This window comes from Gracilinanus agilis, chromosome 5 (genome assembly GCF_016433145.1).
Source record: "Gracilinanus agilis isolate LMUSP501 chromosome 5, AgileGrace, whole genome shotgun sequence".
In the NCBI taxonomy this organism is placed as follows: domain Eukaryota; kingdom Metazoa; phylum Chordata; class Mammalia; order Didelphimorphia; family Didelphidae; genus Gracilinanus; species Gracilinanus agilis.
The window spans coordinates 218,724,942-218,744,845 of record NC_058134.1 but is presented as its reverse complement, the minus strand read 5'-3'; the positions used below and the strand labels follow the sequence as shown (position 1 = coordinate 218,744,845).

General features: G+C 45.2%; 1 protein-coding gene across 1 annotated transcript; it reads right to left on the bottom strand.

The window, feature by feature from the left end:
- Positions 1-209: 209 nt before the first annotated feature.
- Positions 210-18,953, bottom strand: FOXRED2 (FAD dependent oxidoreductase domain containing 2). The gene is made up of 8 exons (XM_044677455.1): positions 18,409-18,953; positions 16,788-17,039; positions 15,580-15,849; positions 15,066-15,232; positions 5,269-5,434; positions 2,577-2,818; positions 1,555-1,725; positions 210-951 (listed from the first exon to the last, which is right to left on the bottom strand). The coding sequence occupies exons 1-8, from the start codon at positions 18,942-18,944 to the stop codon at positions 716-718; spliced, it is 2,040 nt and encodes a 679-aa protein (XP_044533390.1). The 5' UTR covers positions 18,945-18,953; the 3' UTR covers positions 210-715.
- Between the last annotated feature and the right edge of the window lie 951 nt (positions 18,954-19,904).

Here is a 19,904-nt window from a genome sequence, read left to right as displayed (position 1 = left end):
ATTCTGGGCCTGACTGTAAGGTTGCACCAGGCTCTTTGTGAACAATTATAGAGAAGGGACGAAAGAGCTAATTATATGTCATTTTGCTGAGGGCAGACAATATGATCGCAATCTATCCATCTGGGAGAGAGTGGGATGGGGACGTTGAGCAGGACGCCAACAGGGCAGAGCTGGGATCATTGATGGAAAAGGAAGAGAAACACTCTGGTGTGAGTTTAGGTAGGGTTTACCGAAAAGGAGTTTCATACTGGGCACAGACAATTCTGAAGTGAGTGCAAAGGCCCAGTGGGGGAGAGATGCTTTTGGGAAGAAAGCACTTGACATATGAAATGGAAATTCAGAGAAGGTCTCTGGAGAGAACAAGCCCATTTCCCCCAAAGCAGAAGCACAGAGTTCAGTCAAAGGTGTCATGATTGGGCCAGTTTGTGGCTTAGTGATTGTGATTGGAGGTGGGCATGTGCTGGACCACCGCTCAGACCCCACAGAGGCCCAAATAGAGATATGCCAGGTATCCAGAGAGGGTAGAGGGGGCACCACAGCCTGCATTTCTGCCACTTCTTGTCCTCCAAATTGTTTTTTGTCCTATCACTTACGATTGGGGAAGGTCTTTGGCAATTGCAGCCTGTGGAAGGGGTTGGGTCCCCCCAGGCTTGGAAAGACAAAGGACAGATCGAGCTTGGGCCTGGGTAAGGCCATCCCTCCCTAGTCTCATGGATCAGAGCTCTTCCTTAATGCTGGTAGCATGCTGGGATGGGTGATTTGGGATCCTAGGGACCCCTGGCTTCTGGTCAGCTGGCTGCTCATCCATGGTGGTGTAGTCCTCCATGAGACCACTTTCGATCCCGTGGCGCCTCAGTCTCTCATTTCCCATGAGCCCCTGCATCTTCATGTACCCATGCTGGCAGAAGGGGGGCAGCTTCTGGCGTGTAAGAGCAAACAGGAAGCAAGACTCTGTCCAAAAATAAGAGTGAGAAAGGATTTCCATGGGTTAATAACCAGTCTTATGAACTGGTGAAAGCATAACACCTTAGCAGGAACCAAGAAACACACAGATAAGGGAAGCATTGGTATTTCACTATGCAGGAAGGTGAGACCGGAGTCAGCCCACTAATGGCCTGATTAGACCACCAGGCTTCTTGGCCACTATGTCTAAAGAATAAAAATCTAACACAGCTTCCTGAGAGGAAAAAAATCCCTCAAGCTAAAATCCACTGTAGACAGAGCTGAGCCCCTAGAGCACCGGGCCCAAGCTGGGTACTTTGCCCAGCCCGGAACAGGACAGAAGAGCCTGGCAAGTACCAATGGTTCCTTGGCTTTGCCAAGCTTGGCTGAGAGCAGTGGGGGGGCCCATCCCAGGCTGAGCTCACGTGGCAGCTGTGGGGGGGCACAGCCCCCAGACTCTGTTGGGGGAAAGGTGTTGCAGCAGGCAAGGGTGAAGGAAGTTGAGGATGTAGGGGAGGAATAAGGAGCAAGAAGGCAAGTTTCCATGTCGGAACAATCTGTGCTGCTGAGGATGGCCCACTTGGCCTCCCTCAGCCTGGACTCCCTGGTTACCTGCATAGAAGGCTCGAAGGTCAGTATACAGGCAGTTCTCCAAGAAGCGCCTCAGAGGGAGGATGTGGGAAAGAGGGGCGGTCCATTCCGTGAGGAAGTCCTCCACGATATGGTGGATGGCCACTGGGCGAGGCAGGGTCCAGCCTGGGGTCGGGAACATCACTTCCATGTCTGGAGGGAGAAACAGAGCCTGTTCTGGGCTGAGCGGTGAGATGAGGGGCCTCCCCTCCCTCTGCTGAGAGGCAGCACAGGAGGCCTGGCCAGGGCCCACCACTTCCTTGCTGCTGCACGGCTGGTGTTGTTAATAGGCCAGGCTTCTGAGTTTATTGCTTTCCTGAGAGATGAGAAAGCATTGGTCTCACCTCTCCATGCCTTTCTCTCAACTAGTACCTCCTACTGCGCTCCCAGAATAGTGGGGATCTTGGAGATCTTGGTTAATACTTGAACAGTGAGGCAGCCTCATGGAGTGGAACAAGGGATAGGCTTGCAATCAGAAAGACCTGGGTATAAACACAGCCTTAGTTGCTTCCTGGCTGTGTAACTCTGGGCAAGAAGCAGCATCTCCTCTATACCTCAGTTTGCTCATCTGTAAAATGGGGATGATGACACTAAAGACTAACAGTGCCTGCTCTCTAGGGCTATTAGGGGAGGGGGGAATCCCGTGGAATAATGTGTGGAAAGTTCTCTGCAATTCTTCAAGCACTCTTCAGGGGCCAGATATAATCCTGCAAGTTTCCTATCTGGAATCCCTGAAAGGTGTTCTTCCCACCTCTGCTTGGACACATGGAGGAGCTTAAGGGTGTGGGAGTGCCCCCTACTCAGGCCTCCTCTTCCTTTAGAAAATGTTAAGAAATGATATTCTGTTGGTGTCCTGCTTTAAGATTTTTGGTCTAGTTTCTCAGCAAACTCCGGTAAGAGACCATCTCTGTGGTTGTTGGGGCAGCGGTGGCTTAATGGGACGCATCACTGCCCCTCAGGAGTCCCTGCTGCCTGGAGCAGGGACAGGCCAAGGCCCAACTCACCTGTGGGGAGGCACTGATAGTAGTAGATGACTGGGTGCAGGAAGTTGGACTGCCAAGCATCTTCCACCTCCCCTACAGCCCGGTCATAATAGAAGACGTCCTTGTCCGGTCCTGAGAAGTTCTTGCCATATTCCATGGTGACCACGAAGAGCCCATGCTGGGCTTCCCGCCCACTAAGGGTCTCCAGCTCTGCCAGCATCCTGATGGGATACTCCTCCAGGTACTCGAAGCCTGTGGCGTTCCTAGGGAATGGCAAGGCAGGTGAGGCCTCTGGGACAGGGCAGTGGGGCATCCAGAGGGCTACAGAGAGGCACAGACCTTATGCTTTCTGTTATTATTGAAGTAAACCCCAAGTTACACAAGGTAGATGGTCTGAAAAAAACACTTCTGTAATTTAAAGTTGCATAACTAATGACATTAAGTCTATGGAAAATTGAGGGTCAGGGCCCTGTGAGCGGAAGGTTACAGTCTGAGTGTATTTCTGCACAAGCCATGCAGTAGAATTAATAGCTGGATTAAAACTTGTCCTTGCCTAGGAGAGAGAAGATGCTGGTGGAGCAGGAAGGGCCATGGTAGGAAGCCAAAGATAAACGTCACCTCCTTCATACACTGCCTAGGCTCCTGGTGGAGAGGCCTTCTCCAGCTCTGGCCCCTCTGAGGCCTGATCAATACTTGATCAGGAAGCTACTCTGCATTGTACTATGACAGTTTATTGGGTTGTCCCATGTAAAGTGCTCTAAGGTGCTAAATGTGGGGCACTGTGATCGCCACTGCTGTTGTTACAGAATGAAGGGAAGGTTTTTTTTTCTTATCGTTCATTTTTTAAGTGAGTAATCTTATAAAACCCCAAAACATAAACCCAAGTAAACAAATGATAAGTCATCCACTTTCAACTGCATTCCGATTCCAACAGTTCTTTCTCTGGAGCTGGATAGAGAGCATTTTTGTCATAAGTCAGATTATTTTTCACTTGTTTATTTGGGTTTATGTTTTGAGGTTTTGATTTTATAAGATTGCTCACTTATAAAAATGAACAATATGGAAATATGTTTTACATGACAATACATATATAACCCAGATCAAATTGCCTGCCAGTGCTGGGAGGAGGAAGGAAGGGAGATAAATTCAATCATATAACTTAGGAAAATCTGCAACAAATAAATAAATAAATACATAAGAATTGTCCTGGATCTTTGTATTGCTAAAAGTAATTGACCATCACATTTGATCATCTCACAATATTGCTGTTACTGTGTGTAATGGTTGGGCTTGTTTCACTCTGCATCAGTTCACATAGGTCTTTCTAGCTCTTTCTGAAATTCTGCTCATCATTCCTTATAGCACAATAGTATTCCATCCTCAGCATATGCCATGATTTGTTTAGCCATTCTTCAATTGAGGAATATCCCTTTAATTTCCAATGCTTTGCCACAACAAAAGGAGTACCTATAAATATTTTTGTACGAGTAGGTCCTTCTCCCTTCCCCCTTTTTAAAAATCTCTTTGGGATACAGACCTAGTAGTGGTATTACTGGATTAAAGGGTATGCTTTGTTTCATTGTCCTTTGGGCACAGTTTCAAATTGCCCTCCAGAATGGTTAGATCCATTCATAACTCCACCAGCAATGCATTAGTTTCTCAGTTTTGCCACATCCCCTCCAACATTTATTATTTTCCTTTACTGACATATGGACTAATCTAATAGGTGTGAGGTGGTACCTCAGAGTTGTTTTAATTTGGATTTCTCTAATCAAGAGGGATTTAGAACATTTTTAATATGATTATTAATAGCTTCGATTTCTTCATCGCTTATTCATATCCTTTTTTTTTTTTTGTTTAAACCCTTACCTTCTGTCTACACAGTATTGGCTCCAAGACAGAAGAGTGGAAAGGGTAGGCAATGGCGGTCAAGTGACTTGCCCAGGGTCACACAGCTGGGAAGTGTCTGAGGTCAAAATTGAACGTAGGACCTCCCGTCTCTAGGCCTGGCTCTCAATCCACTGAGCTACCCAGCTGCCCCTGCTTATTCATATCCTTTGACCATTTATCACTTGAGGAATGACTTGGATTATTTCTCTATATGTTTGAGAAATGAGACCTTTATCAGAGAAATTTGTTATAAAATCTTTTTCTCAGTTTATTTCCCTTCTAATCTTAGTTGCATTGGTTTTGTTTGTACAAAACCTTTTAAATTTAATGTAATAAAATGATTCATTTTATGTCTTGTAATGTTTTCTATCTCTTGCTTGGTCATAAATTTCTTCCCTTCACCATAGACCTGATAGGCAAACTATTCCATGTTCTCCTAATTTACTTATAATATTACCCTTTATGTCTAAATCATATGCCCATTTTGACCTTATATTGGTGTAGGCTGTGAGATATTGATTGAAATCTAATTTTTGCTGTACCATTTTCCAATTTTCCCAATTGTTTTTGTGAAATAGTGAGTTCTTATCCCTAAAACTGGGATCTCTGGGTTTATCAAACACTATATTGTTCAGGTCATTTATTTCTAATCTATTCCATTGATCCACCATCCTATTTCTTGTCAGTACCAGATTGAAAGGAAGTTTTGAAATATCATGACAGTTTTCCTGAGAGAAAGGGATGTGGGTGATTGCAAAGGCAAGACAAGAAATAGAGGGCTCTGGTAGATTTGGGGAAGGATGTGCATTAAGTAGGGACTTACTCCTTCAGAAGGATGACGTCAGCCAGTACACCAAACATCTGGTACAAGCCTGAGGCTTCATTCACTCTGCGAATGATGGCATTGGTGAGCTGTGTGATGGGATGCACAGTAGAGGGCCAGGGGATGCCATGATGGCGATATTCTAAGAGTCGGTGAACTGCTCGGGCTGAAAAACAGACAGAAAGAAACACTGTCAATCTGGGGTGGGCAGGAACCAGCTAGACCCTGCTTGAGATAGCCCTCTAACCTGTGGTCACTCAATCCCCATCTCCTAATCTGCCTTCACTGCTCTCCAGAGGCTTGTCCTTCAGGCCCAGCCCAAGGCTGTCCTCTGTGATATTTTGTAGGAAAATAGGTATAAGAACGGAGGGACCTTAGAGATTCTCCAGGATCAAACCCTCATTTTAGAGATAGGGAAACTGAGGCATAGAGATTTATGCAACTTTCCTGAAGTTGTATGGGAAGGAAGTAGCCAAGAGCTGGAATTGAAATCAGCCTCTCTGGCTTCAAGTTACCTTCTCCCATGACTGGGCTGAGCTGCCATGTCTATCCCCAACTCTCACCTCTCTCTCACTGTCCTTTGTATCTGGAGAATGTGGGCGGGCATTTGCTTCTTCACCTTGTGTTTTGTCATCTCCCCATCTAGATTAATAAGGTCCTTGTGAAAAGAATAATGGGATCCCAGATTTTAGAGATGAAATGATACCTTGAGACTCCCGAGTCTAACCTCTTCGTTAGAGTGGGGAAGTGATTTGCCCCTGGTAATACAGCCAGTGAGTATCTAAGGGAAGGATGTGAACCCAAGTCTTCCTGACTTCAAGTTCAGTGCCCTCTTTGATGCTATGCTGCTGCCTTCTCCATCAGGTCTCTATCTCATTTGGCACTGGGATGGGCATATGGCCGCCAGCCAATAAATAATGACCGAATTAGATCAATCGGATTACATTTTTTTTTAAACCCATACCTTCCGTCTTAGAATCACTACTGTGTATCACTTCCAAGGCAGAAGAGTGGTAAGGGCTAGGCAACAGGGGTCAAGATGACTTGCCCAGGGTCACACAGGAAGTGTCTAAGGCCAGAATTGAACCCAGGACCTTTTGTTCTCTGGGCCTGGCTCAATTCACTCAGCCACCCAGCTGCCCCCAGTCAGATTGCATTTAAACACACACACACACACACTCACTCTCTCTCTCTCTCTCTCTCTCTCTCTGGTACTGGGAGTCACTCTTCTTTTATGCCAGGCAAAAACAGAAGAATGTGCTGATTTATTTGAATGTCTATGTACTTCCTGGGAGAAGAGCTGGGTGAGAAGAGGAAGGAGCTTCACATTTATAGAACAGTTTGCAGTTTCTAAAGTGCTTTCTTGTGGGAAGGTTGAGATGGGGGGGGTGAATTTTTTGACATTTCTATGAAAAGGCTGCTCTGTTTGCTTGCACATGCATGTGGGTGGCATCTGATTGCTGGCTACCCAGCTGCTTCAATTGTTCCTTTGTGGGTGCAGTATTTTTATCTTCTACTACATATTTGATCAGTCATCAAGTCCTGTTGATTCTTCCTTTGTAGTGTTTTGTTTTGTTTTTTGCATCTCATTTTATTTTCTATTCTTACCAGTACCTTAGCTGCATCCTTATCACTTGTATTTTTGACTCTAAGAGCCTTCTAAATGGTCTCTTTGCCTCTGGCCTTTTCCATCTTTAACTCATTATGCACATTGATACCAGATTAATCTATTTTTTTTTCTTTTAAACTCTCATCTTAGTGTCAATTCTAAGAGAGAAAGCAGCAAGGGTTGAGTAAGGGTTAAGTGACTTGCCCAGGGTTACATAGCTAGGAAGTGTCTGAGGCCAGATTTGAACCCAGGTCCTCTTGACTTCAGGCCTGGTGCTCTATCCATTGTGCTGTGTAGCTGCCTCCTAGATTAATGTTTTCTTTTCTTATATATCATGTTTATATCATGAAAGATGACAGAGTTGGTAGTTCTTAGAGCAGCACTCAGGATCTAAAAAGATCCCGACGGGTTAGAATGAAGTACCATAGGGGCAACTAGGTGGTTCAGTGTTTAGAGAGCTAGGCCTGAAAATGGGAGGTGCTGGGTTCAAATCCACAGTTACTTCTTAGCTGTGTGACCCTGGGCAAGTCATGAAAACATGAAAACAATGACTCTAACATGATGTAATTTTCTAGTGAGATGATAAAGACTAATAAAGATTAATTATAATAATAATTAATAAAGATTAAGCTTTCTTAAAGAAAGCAAGTTTTCATTAGTCATCTCTGTATCTAAAGAGCAAATATTTTCACTCTGGCATTCAAGGCTAAGCTGATGTCAATCAACTTTGCCAACCTTGCCTCCTACTAGTTTTCTACAGGAACCCCTCACTTGAGCCGGACTAACCCACCATCATGTGTTCCTTAAATATACAATGGGAATATCTATCTCTATACCCGTCTTTGCCTATGTCTCACCTGAAATACCCTCTTCTCCAAGTAAGAAGTCTACTCATCTTGAAGGTTCTGTCCCTCTCCCTCATGACAAGCCTGGTACCTTAAATCTTGTTCTTTCCCTCAAACACACTCTTCTCTTTCCTGGGGCCTATGCTGTCCAGGATGAGGATGCTCTGTCCAGTGCTTCAGATTACAGCCCTTGCAGGCATTCTCAGCCTGCGATTTGTCTTTGTTGTCTCAAATTCTTCATGGGAGATCTGCCAATGTGCCGAGATCCCATTCTTCTGTCATCTCTGGCCCTTCATCCATGAATAGTACTTTTCTGGTCATATGTAGTTATAATGATCTCAATATCAATGATGCTGGGCTTTGAGCAATTAATGTATTGTTTCATACATTGGCCTTAATGCTGTTGTTAATGATCTACTTTCCAATTAAATTGTAGACCCATATTTCTTAGTTTCCTCCTTAGCACAGAAAAGGCTTTAGACAATCTCAGCCCTAGTAGGAATTTAGACAGTAAGAACTCCTCCAGCATCCCCAGTAAGTTATTGTCCAGCCTCCATGTCAATGCCTCTGGCTGCAGAGAACGGTATAACTTCTAGAGGCATCTCAGGCCATTTCTGGACAGCTTTTCTTATTAGGAAGTCTTTTCTCATATCAAAATGAGTTCTGCCCTTCTGCCACCTTCACCCATTGCTCCTACTTTTGTTCCCTGGGGCCAGGCAGACCAAGTTTAGTGTCTCTTTCACATTCCAACCCTGTGATTATTAAAACAGCTGATGTCTTCTCTAAATCTTCTCCAGGGTGAAACTTTCCCAGTTCCTTTGAACCATTTTTGTTTGGCATGCTCTCTGGTTCCCTTGCCACCTTTGTGCCTTCTGAAGATTTCAGAACCCAGCCATCTGCTGCTTTATTTAAGCTATTACTAAGGATGTTGAACAGTGTAAGGCCTAGGCCAGTGATGGCGAACCTTTTCAAGACTACAATCTTCATGTTGCATGTGAGACAGGGGAGTGAGGAAGTGCTCCCATTGAGCTGCTGGGTGGTGATATCGAAAATGTCCTCAGGCACAGTGGAGAGGGGGGACAGCTCCCTTGGGTACATATACCACAGGTTTGCCAACATGAGTCTAGGCTATATACCTGGGGAGCTCCACTACAGAACTCAATCTAAGATGGTATGATCCATTAATTACAACTCTGGGGCCAGTCATTCAACCAATTTTGAAGCTACCTAACTGTACTATTATTGATCTCTCATTTCTCTGTCTTATCTACAAGCATAGCATGAGACCTTGCCAACAAGACAAAATCTTATATGGAATTTTCCTCAACTATCAGTCTAGAAAACATGATAAAAAGGCAATGAGGTTTAGTCTTGGGGAACCTAATGGGGAGTCCTTAATGACTACAGATTCTTTTTCTAAATCTTCACAAATTATTCCTTTAAAGATACATATTAGAATTCTACCAGTAATTGAGGACAAGTTCATTTGTTCATAGTCTGAAGATGTTACCCCACCCTTTTTTTAAAAAATGAAAACCATTTCTGTTCATCGCTAGTGATATGGAACTTCTCTCTTTCACATGATTTTCCAAATGATTACCAGGAACAACTCAGTAAGCACATGTGTTAGTTCTCTTATTGTCCTGGATTGACTCTGTCTGGGACTGACAACTTGAATTCATGAAGGGTAGGGAGGAACCCTATTGTCAGCTCCTCCTTTTTTTGGGTTTCAATTTCTTGTATGTCGTTGGTTTATTCTTGCCAGCTTAAGGACAGTTCTTGGTAGAGAAGGAAGAAGCAAAATAATGAGCATTGATTTCCACTCCTCTCCCTATCACCTCTTATCATCATGCTATTCACCCCAATTCAGCATACTTTTTAAAAAGCCCTTACCATCTGTACTGGTTCTAAGGCAGAAAAACAATAAGGGTTAGGCAATGGGGGCTAAGTGACTTGCCCAAGGGCACACAGTTAGGAAGTGTCTGAGGTCAGATTTGAAGCCAAGACTTCCTGTCCTCTATTCACTGAGCTATCTAGCTGTCCCAACATAAAAAAAGCCTTGTTATCATCAGCATTCAGTGTCATCCCCAGATTATTTTGAACTTTAATTCTTTTGATAATTTTTTAGGATCATGCTACTGTTCAGTTCTCTGCTTGTATCTTCTACTCAGGTCTTTGTAAAATCTAAGTTGTTCCATGAACTCCCTATCTTTTTCAGACATGTTGCTCCTTCTTGGGCCCATGCCCACTGAATAGTGTGACTTTGTGCCATCAGAATTTTATTTTATTTTTAAGTGCTTCCTAATCCTCTGAGTCCTATTGCCCCTGCAATAGGATCCAACCTATCCTTTTTCTTAAATCCTTAAAATCTATTCTCCCCAAATCCAAAATATGCATTTAATCATGCCCATTATCCATCACACATTATAAGATGGAGAGACCACTTCCTTTCAAGGTACTAATCATTTCTGTTTTGGCAACCAATTCTTTCTTATTAGTTAGAATCAGTTCCAACATAATAGTTCTCCAATCAAGAAGTTATCATCAAGGTCGAGTCAAGAATCTATTTTCTGCTTTTCTTGTCTCCTTAGAGAACACTTCAACAGCTAACTGGATAGTTTCTATCTCCTATTACCAGAATATTCTACCTTTGGACCAGGTTTCTGACCTGTTTTCCAAACTCATCACCCATGAATTCATTCTGCTCAGACAATCTATCCTATCTTCCCACACTCACATTTCTTCTCTTCCTTCTTCCTCCATTGGCTTTTATCTATGAGCTCTTCATTCATGCTTTTCATGTCTGGGACAGAGATCTCTTTGTTCTTAATAGACTGTGTAATGCAACCCTACCCATCTGCTCCTTTCATCTCATCTGTTCCTTTTGAATACATTTTCTGTTTCTAAAACCATATGGCTTGTGAACTGGAAAGACTTCCAGGAACTGATACTGAGTGAAAGGAGCAGAACCAGGAGAACCTTATACACAGAGACAGATACATTATGGCACAATCAAATGTAATGGACTTCTTTACTAGTAGCAATGCAATGATCGAGGACAATCCTGAGGGACTTATGAGAAAGATGCTATCCACATCCAGAGAAAGAATTGTGGGAGTTGAAACGCAGAAGAAAAACATATGAACAATCATGTGGTTTGATGGGCTTATGATCAGGGATTTTGACTTTAAATGATCATTCTACTGCAAATATTAATAATATGGAAATATATTTTGAATAATGATACATGTAAAACCCAGTGAAATTGCTTGTCAACACGGCGGGGGGGGGAGAAAAAGGGAGGGAATCATGAATCATGTAACCATGGAAAAATATTCTAAATAAATAAATGTAAACAAATAAATAAATAAATATTAAAAAAATAAAACCATATGGCTCTCATGAGTCACATCCCACCAATTCTTAGGGATAAACTTGTTTCCCTCCTTTCATTAAGATTGTCTTATTTATTGCCCATTACTTTATTCTTTTATATTCTGACATAGAAAGCCATTAATTTTCTTCTTTCTTTCTGCCCTCCTTCTTAGATGTAGTTTTCAGAGAATTCTGAGTATCTCCAATCATCATCTTCATTTTTTGTTCTATCTTGTGTCTGTGTATCTGCTTGGGGATTGGCCATAGATGGGCAGTTGTTTCCTCCTCTGTTTTTGGTCTGACTTCCTTTTTTTTTTTTTTTTAAATCCTTACCTTCTATCTTAGAATCAATACCATGTATTGGTTCTAAGGCAGAAGAGTAGCAAGGGCTAGGCAATTTGAGTTAAGTGACTTGCCCAGGGTCACACTGCTAAGAAGTATCTAGGCTAGATTTGAATCCAGGACCTCCCATCTCTAGGCCTGGCTCTCTATTCACTGAGCCACCTAGCTGCCCCTAGGTCTAACTTCCTTTTGATCAGATCTACACATCTCCAGGCAAATTTGTTTTTATGAGGTCTCAGTAAATATACTTCATTCTTCTTCAAGAACCTATCATTCTTATGCCTTAAACTGAGGATGAGAAATCTAAATAGTGTTTATAGATCCCATTTCCTAAAGAGTTGTTGACTGCCTACATCTGTCTCTTTTCTTTTCTTTTTTTTTTTAAACCCTTACCTTCTGTCTTGGAGTCAATACCGTGTATTGGCTCCAAGGCAGAAGAGTGGTAAGGGTAGGCAACGGGGGGTCAAGTGACTTGCCCAGGGTCACACACTGTCTGAGACCAGATTTGAACCTAGGACCTATCTGTCTCTTTTAAAGTGGTAATGGGCACCTTTTTTTTAGAAAGGTTATTGACAAACTGGAGAACATTAAAGAGGGTGACCAGAATGGCCTCAAAATAATGCCACTTGAGGATGAAGGAAACGAGGGCAGGATTATCACTGTGAGGAGCCCTTTTGGTGAGATGTAGCTAATTTCAACTATCAGAAAGGCTAGCAGGTAAAGAGAGATTAGCCTTGTTCTTCCAGGCCTTTAAGGACAGACCAGGAGCAAAGGGAGAAAGGTCTGATGTTAGGAGAAGCTGCCCAACAATTTGAGGTGTCCCAAAATGGAATGGGCTGCCTTGGGAGGTAGTATAGTGAAGAAAAGGAGAACCCAAGAGACAGACAAGCAAGAAAGGCAGATATTAATTTGTATACTTCCTAAAAATAATGTCAGATTCCAGAAAGCCTTCTTCAGCAGAAAGCCAGTCCTATAAGGACAGGCAGACAATGGCTATAGGATTTACATGCATATAAGCATTTCCTATACGAGGTGCCCCAACCAAGGTGTTTTGCAATGCCATCATCCACTTATTATAAAAGAGTTTGTGAAATCCCACTGTAATGCTCTCTAGATCATAACCCATTTAAAATATTTTCTCTGTTATGACATACTCATATAATGTGATTTTACAGAATGTCATCTTTTTCCAAAACCTACCAAGGGAGTTAAGTAGTGTATGCCCTTACAGCTCTGCATGTGTGTGTGAGTGTGCACAGAGGGGCACAGTTAGGAGAGAGGCTGAAAAACACTCATCAGACAACTTCCCTGACAACATGCATGTGGATATAAAATAGTTTGGAAATCAATGGAAAAAAAGGATGAACCTTCCTTGCCAAATTGGAGGAATAATGAAATGTAAAAGCTACCATATTAAGGCAACGTTGGGCTCCAGATTTAAATACAGAGATGTCAGGATTTAAGCCCTTATGGTTTTTATGGCAAAATTAATTGGCCCCTGCCATGTAATAAACTACCCGTTCAGCAGGCAAATGGGTGCTACCCAGATTTGAGGCTTGTGTTGGCCACCATCGCTAATGAGAACCATAATTTTTCCCTTCCCTGTTGGTATGCTCCTGCTCAGTCTTCCATTGAGGTGGGTTTCTGTATTTGACTTCCAGGGGGTATTTCAAATAGTTGAAAAGAACACCACCACCACAAGAAAAGAGCCTGACAGTCATTCCACAGAACACATAGTTCTTCAGTGTGGCAATTACGACTCCATTATACTATGATGGGTATTTTTAAGCCTGTGTAAAGAGGAACAGAAGGCTGGATTCTCTCTTAGGTTTCTTTGCTAATTTGACTCACCCTGGGACATTAGCCCTTCTCTGGGGCTCCCAAGCTTTACTCACAAAATGAGGGACTCCAAACCCAAACAAATGGCAGACTGATGAAATATCTCTTTACTGCAGCCTTGGCTAGAGGTGAATTCAGGGAATGGGGAACAGGAGTCAGGGAGAAGAAGGGAGAGGCTAGAGCTTCCTCCAGAAGAGAAGGATTCAGTGAGGAGAAAAGGGAGAGGAGAACATTTTTTTGGGTAACATTTGTAGGTTTTTAAGAAGTAAGGTAAGGGGCCAGTTGGGTGACTCAGTGGATTGAGATCCAGGCCTGGATACTGGAGGTCCTGGGTTCAAATGTGACCTTAGACACTTCTTAGTTGTATGACCCCGGGCAAGCCAGTTAACCTCCACTGCCTAGCCTTTACTGTTATTCTGTCTTGGAACCAATACACAGTACTGTTTCTAAGGCAGAAGATGAGTTAAAAAAATTTAGAAACCCCAACTCTTACTATGAGTCAGCAGTGTGATGTTGGCCTATATTAAGAGGGCCACAGCTTCTAGGGCATAAGAGAGCCTCTCTGGCCTTTGCCCTGAGCAGATCACATGTGGAATACTGCATTCTGCTTTGGGGACTCTGACTTAGGAAGGGTCCAGAGGAGAGCAACCCAGAGAAGGATGGGGCTTGAGGCCATATCCTCTGAGTATCAGTTGAAAAAAGTAGGTATTTTTAACCTGGAGAAGACACAGAGGAGACAAGTAACTGTCATGTAGAGAGATGAGATTTGAATTGGGGATTCTAGCAAGCAGATCAGGAATGATTGAGGGAAAACTCAGAGGCCAACTAGGGCTTAAGGTAAGGAAAAGCTTTCAGGCAATCCCTGCTGTCCCAGAGTGGAGCAGGCTATCTCAGGAGGTAGGTGAACTCCATGTCAGTCACCTTCTAGCAAAGGCTGGATGTTCCCATATCAAGTGGGTTCTAATGGGGGGATTCCTTTTAGGGATGGACTAGACAAGTTGGCTGCTCAGATACTGTATAACCAGGAGATCCAGATTCTCTACTGGAGAACAGGTAGTAATAAACCTGGAAAATCAGCTGGCCATGATGTCTTGCAAAGAAAGATCCAGAATGTACTTATTCATCAGCTCCTCTGACTACCCCTCCCTCTTCCATTATCATCTGAACCATAAAAATATCTTTCTTAACCTCATGCAGAGAAATTATGACTATTTATAGTAGAGATCATAGATTCATTGATTTAGAACTGGAAGGAATCTGAGAGTCGGAGAGTCCATCTCATACAACCCCATTTTACAGATGAAGAAACTGAGGGTTAGTGACTAATAGTCTAGTACTAGAAGAGCTAATAAATGTCAGAAGCAGGAATGGAACCCAAAACTTTTCTGACTCCAAGGCCAAGATGCTCTCCCTTCTAAAAAAGGGGGCATATGGAACTGAGCAGAGGCCATTCTATTGTCCCTAGGTTAAAAATTGTTATAATGAACTGTGGTTGTATAAATCTCTGGCTAGAAAGAGAGAGGGAGGAGAAAGGGGTGACTCTAGATAAGATCTCACCCTAAGCACCCCCAAGGGAGTTATAGGGAAGGTCAGGGAAGGATTTGGCTCTGTTTCTATCCAGCAGGAGAGGAATGGAAAGGATGGAGGATAAGTCACAAGGATCTGCCCCTCTACCACCAACTAACCACCCCATGACCCTGTGAAATCTGGGGAAAGAGGTAACTCCATAGCCCAAACTTGTCACTCTAGCACTATTGACATTATCTGATGGTTTGCCAGTTGCTCACCTGTGTATCGGAATCCATGGATGAAACCTCCAGCAGATTTCCGGTAGTCCACGGAGTGGCTGGCAGTGCCTAGAACAAAGAGCCCACGAGTGGCTTTGGACTCATAACTGGCTTTAATCCATGGGTACTTTTTTTTCCGCCCTTTCTTTGGGGCCAGTCCTAGAGCTCTATAAGGAGAAATGATGGAAGTTTAGTTGGGCCTGGAAAGATCAAGTTTCTCCCAAACAGGAGGGTAGCCTGTTCAGGAAGCCGAAGCTGGGAATGAATTGGGCCTGAGCTGCCCCATATGCAAAATGGACAGTGGCATCCTTTGTAACTTCTAAGCCCTGGGAAGGCTTCAATTTGTGGTGAGTGGAGGGAATGTCTCACTCAAAGCTCTTCCTAGAGGATAAAGATGACTCTCCTGGGCAACTGGGCAGTTGCCTTCCTAATTGGAGCTGTAAGCTCTATAAAGGTCTGGGTCCACTGGAGAACCATCCCACCCATCCCTAGAGGGCCCCTGGTTTGGACTCACTTGCTGAAGATAGAGAAGTCAAATTTGTAGCCCAGACAGCGGATGACACGATCATAGGGCACCCGCATGGCAAAGTTGTCTATCTCATCCTCAGGGAGGGAGATGGCTTCGGCAGTAACATTCTTAATGGGTTCATCCATAAGGACTGGGAGAGTGATGTGCAGTCTTCCCTTACTGTCCTTCACAATGGCCAGATGCTTCAAATCGGTCTCCAGCAGGCCATCCAATGACTTCAGTTGATAAGTGTCCAGGAGGCCGTTGTTGACTGCTCTAAAGTCCAGAGAGAGCCCAGAGAGAGGTACCCTTATCTCAGTCCTAGCTCATAGTAGAGGGGAGAGAACCAGGTCCGTCTCTGATGAATTCTAACTAGAAACTTGTCCTAGGCACCCCATGGAGGTCTGAGAGCCTATCTACGCTTTCTCCTCCTGGGTCCTTCAAGACGTGGATAGCCTGTGATTTCACTGGGGTTGGGATCCTCTCCACTAACTCTGATCTCAACTCTTCTCTGACTTAGTGGAGGCTTTTTGAAACCAGTAGAATGTCTCCAACCTTTTCTAGGCTGGTCCTCATGTTGAACATGCCATGGTTCATCATGGAGTTGGTTCTCAAAACCTTTCCAGGGTGGTACAATCTGTCCAGACTTGGGCTAAACTGGTCATGGCTTTCAAAGATCCAGGGCCACACCCAAGCAATGATGACGCCTCAGAGGTTGACTTTAGGGAACATTAAACTGAAATTCCTGGATATATATATATATATATTTTAACTCTTACCTTCCTTTAGGAATCAATATTATATATTAGTTCCAAGGCAGAAAGCTATAAGGGGAAATGGGGATAGTGAGGTTTAAGTAATTTGCCCAGGGTCACAAAGCTCGGAAGTATCTGAAGCCAAATTTGAATCCAGGACTTCCTGGCTTTCAATCCATTGAATCACCTAGTTGTCCCCTTCCCCAAATCTTTTTAACCAGTGGACATTTTCCTTCTGGACTCATGTATGCATTTGTACCCATAGTACAGAATCCAAAGAAAGCTTTTCTCTTGCACCATGATATCAAATAGCTGCCTATTCTCTGTATGCATATGAGACAGACAGTGAGAGAATGAGAAAGAGGGAGGGGAGAGGGGGGCAGTGGGGGAGAGGATTGGAGAGAGAGAGCTAGTTCTTTATGAAATCCCTGCATCCTTTGACCCTCCAGGTACCCTTACCTCAGGTCTCCAACATAGTGGGTGGCCCAGGAAAGGCGGATCCGGGAACGACCCAACATATGGATGAAGTTGGTATAACCAAGAATGTTTTCAGCTGTTTCAAAAGCCGAGTTTCCACGGCCCAGGATCAGCACATTTTGGCCCACAAAGTCCTCTGGGTTGACAGATACTGACTCATACCCCTCCACAAATTCTGATCCAGGAAAGTTGATTTCATTGGGAACGGACACACCTGTAGCCACAAAGAGCACACTGCAGGGAAAGAGTGAAGGATGCCTCAATTAGTCCTGGGTATATAAAGTACGGAGAATACTTTACCAAATTAGTCTCTCATCTATACAATTTGGTGGCATGCCTGCTTCAGTCAATCACCATTTAATCTTTACTAAATGCCCACTGTATGGTGGAACTCTTTCAGGGGCTGAGGATACAAGTACAACAGAACAATCCCAAATCTAAGGAGCTTGCTGCTTCAATGGAGGAAGCAGGAAATACCAATGTAAATACAGAATCAACCTCAGATCTGGAGAGAAGGCAAGAGATGGCTAACTCCTCATTTTAAAGATGAGGAAGTTGAGGCTCAGGCAGGTTAAGTCACAAAGCAAATAAGTAACAGAACCAGGATTTTTTGGGTCCCCAGCCCAGGGCTCATACAAAGCTACAGGCTGGGCCTTTATTAGGATGGGAGGTTTCCCCTACACTCTTGCAGTCATGCCTGAAAGAAATCCCTGCACTCTAACAAGCATGCCTGACAAGTGGTCATCCTGTGTCTGCTGGAGAATCTCCTATAAGGAAAGGGGAGCCCACTGGCTCTGGAGGCAGCCCGTTTTATTCCTAGATGCCACTGCTTGTTAGGAAGCTCCATAATTCCCATTACTCTTTAAAAAACAAAACAAAACAAAACAAAAAACCCTTACTGTCAATCTATGTATTGGTTCCAAGGCAGAAAAGGTAATGGAGGTTGAGACTTGCCCAGAATCACACAGCAAGGAAGTTTCTGAGGGCAAATTTGAACCCAGGACTTCCCATCTCTAGGCCTGGCTGAACCAAGTAGCTGCCCACAATTCCTATCATTCTTATCAGTCCCCACAGGAGTGACTCATTCAGGAGGGAAGGGCTCTTATTTATTTGGGATGTTCCCCCTACTCTACCCAGAACACAAATTGAATCTGATGTCTGGGTTACTTTGTGCTTTTCCTGGGCTAGGCCTCCCTGTGCATAGTTCTCCCAGTTCTCTGATTTTTTATCCCATGGCTCCTGCCACTCTTAGTCCTGGGCCTTCACAGACACCCCTCTCCCTCCAGTACCCCTTCTATTCATCTGTGGCAGATCTCCAACGATGCCACTTCAAGGCTGAATTTCAACACTAATAATAGCAATGGGAGCTTCTTCCCACCTTGTGTGTCTCATACATGCCACGGAATGCCTGACTCCCTTCTCCTGCTTAGCAGAAGGCTGGGTCTTCTTCAGAAAGATGGGCCCTGGTTCCTTGGGCGGACAGGACACTGTGTTCCATGCCCAAGGCCTGGCCACAGTAGAAGGCAGGGCCTTTTTCAGGATGGCATGCTCTGGTTACTTGGGTAGACAGGGCACTGTGCTCCATGCCCAAGGCCATAGTTACCTGCACTGGTAGCTTCGGCCCTTCTGGTCAGTGAGGATGAAGAAGTGACCATTCCAGGCGTGCTGGTTCTTGCTGAGTGTAACATGGACGATGGCTGTGTTGTAGCGCACCTGCAGGCTCAGCCTGTCTGCGAAGTCACCCAGGTAGCGCACCATGTCATTGGCGTGGGGGAAGTAGGCTTTGGAGTAATGGCGGAAGAGCAGGTGCTCGTCGTGGCTCAGCAGGGAGTTCCAGTCATGGCGAAGGTTGAACTCGCTGTTGACCTTGCCCGTGTACCTCTTGTTGATGCTGATGAGCTTTCGGTGGCGGGGGTATCGGGTGAAGAAGGAGCCTGGCGCCCCTGCCTTTTCGAACACCACATAGTTCCTCCCAGCCTGCCCCAGGAAATAGGCCATCTGCAGGCCTGAGGGCCCTGCGCCCAGGATGCAGTAATCCCAGTGAGGGAAGAAGGAGGCATTGGGGAACGGGCTCAGAGACAAGGCCACGTGCAAGGTCAAAGTCAGGAGCAGCCCTGGGGCCCCCTTCAGCAGGGCCATGGCAGAGAAGGGTATATAGGCTAGGGGAGGAGAGCAATGTCCCACAGCCTCTCTGCCCTGTCCTGGGGGTAGGTCAGTGGTCACCTAAGGGGACCAGCCACCCCATCACTGCCTCCTGGTTGCCATGGCAACAGCTAGGGATGCTGTTCCCTGGGCTGAAGGGCTGAGGAAGCCCTCCACACTTCTGCCACTCAGGCTCAGGGTAGGGTTCTAGGATGTACTTGATGGGGGGGGGGGGTAGTCACTCCTCCCCCAGCCCTGGGAGGGGGTAGGATGGGGGGGGAAGGGAAGGGTAGGGTGGGACGTGGCCCTGCCCACTGCTGTGAAGGAGCGTGGCCACCCCAGGCCCCGCCCGGTCACGTGTCCCGCATGAGTCCAGCCTGCTCCCAAGTCCCGCCCGCCCCCGCCCCAGCCCTAGCCTTCCCAGGTCTCAGAGCGAGCGCGAAAAGCTGCTGCTGGCGGGGCCGCCGCGAACTCAATGAGAGCGAGGCTGGCAGGGGCGGGGGCGGAGCAGCGCCAGCCCCGCCCCCAGAGGTAGGGGGCGGGAAGGAGGCGGGGTAGGGGGTGGGGCGTCACGTGACGGCGCGAGGCACGCTGGGACTGTACTGCAGCTGCGTGCACGTGCCACCTCTAGTCCCGAGTCACGTGTCAGGGGATTCGCCAAGATTTAAAGGGACATAGAGCAACTGGGACTTCCTCTCAGTCCAACCTTCTCCTATTTCCTCCAATTGCACTCCATGGGAGTCCTGGTCAGTCATAGAAGGGCTAGGAAGCCTCAGGGAGGCACGTTTTCACAGGATGCCAGGAAAAATGCCAGAGGAGAAGGGGCGGGCCGCTTTGACAGATAGTGAGCTCCCCATCACTGTGGGGCTTCAAGAAGCTGCCTGATCTGTGATAGAAGGGAGTTGCACTGGGAAGGGCGGTGGTGGGAAAACACTTTGACTTTGGAGACGGAGATTC

Excerpts from the sequence above, each read along its gene's own strand:
- FOXRED2 (XM_044677455.1), bottom strand. The coding sequence starts at position 18,944 with ATGGCCCTGCTGAAGGGGGCCCCAGGGCTGCTCCTGACTTTGACCTTG. Across the intron at positions 15,850-16,787 it reads CACTATGTTGGAGACCTGAG|AGCAGTCAACAACGGCCTCC; the intron begins GTAAGGGTACCT and ends TCTGGACTTTAG. Across the intron at positions 952-1,554 it reads CCTTCGAGCCTTCTATGCAG|AGTCTTGCTTCCTGTTTGCT; the intron begins GTAACCAGGGAG and ends ATTTTTGGACAG.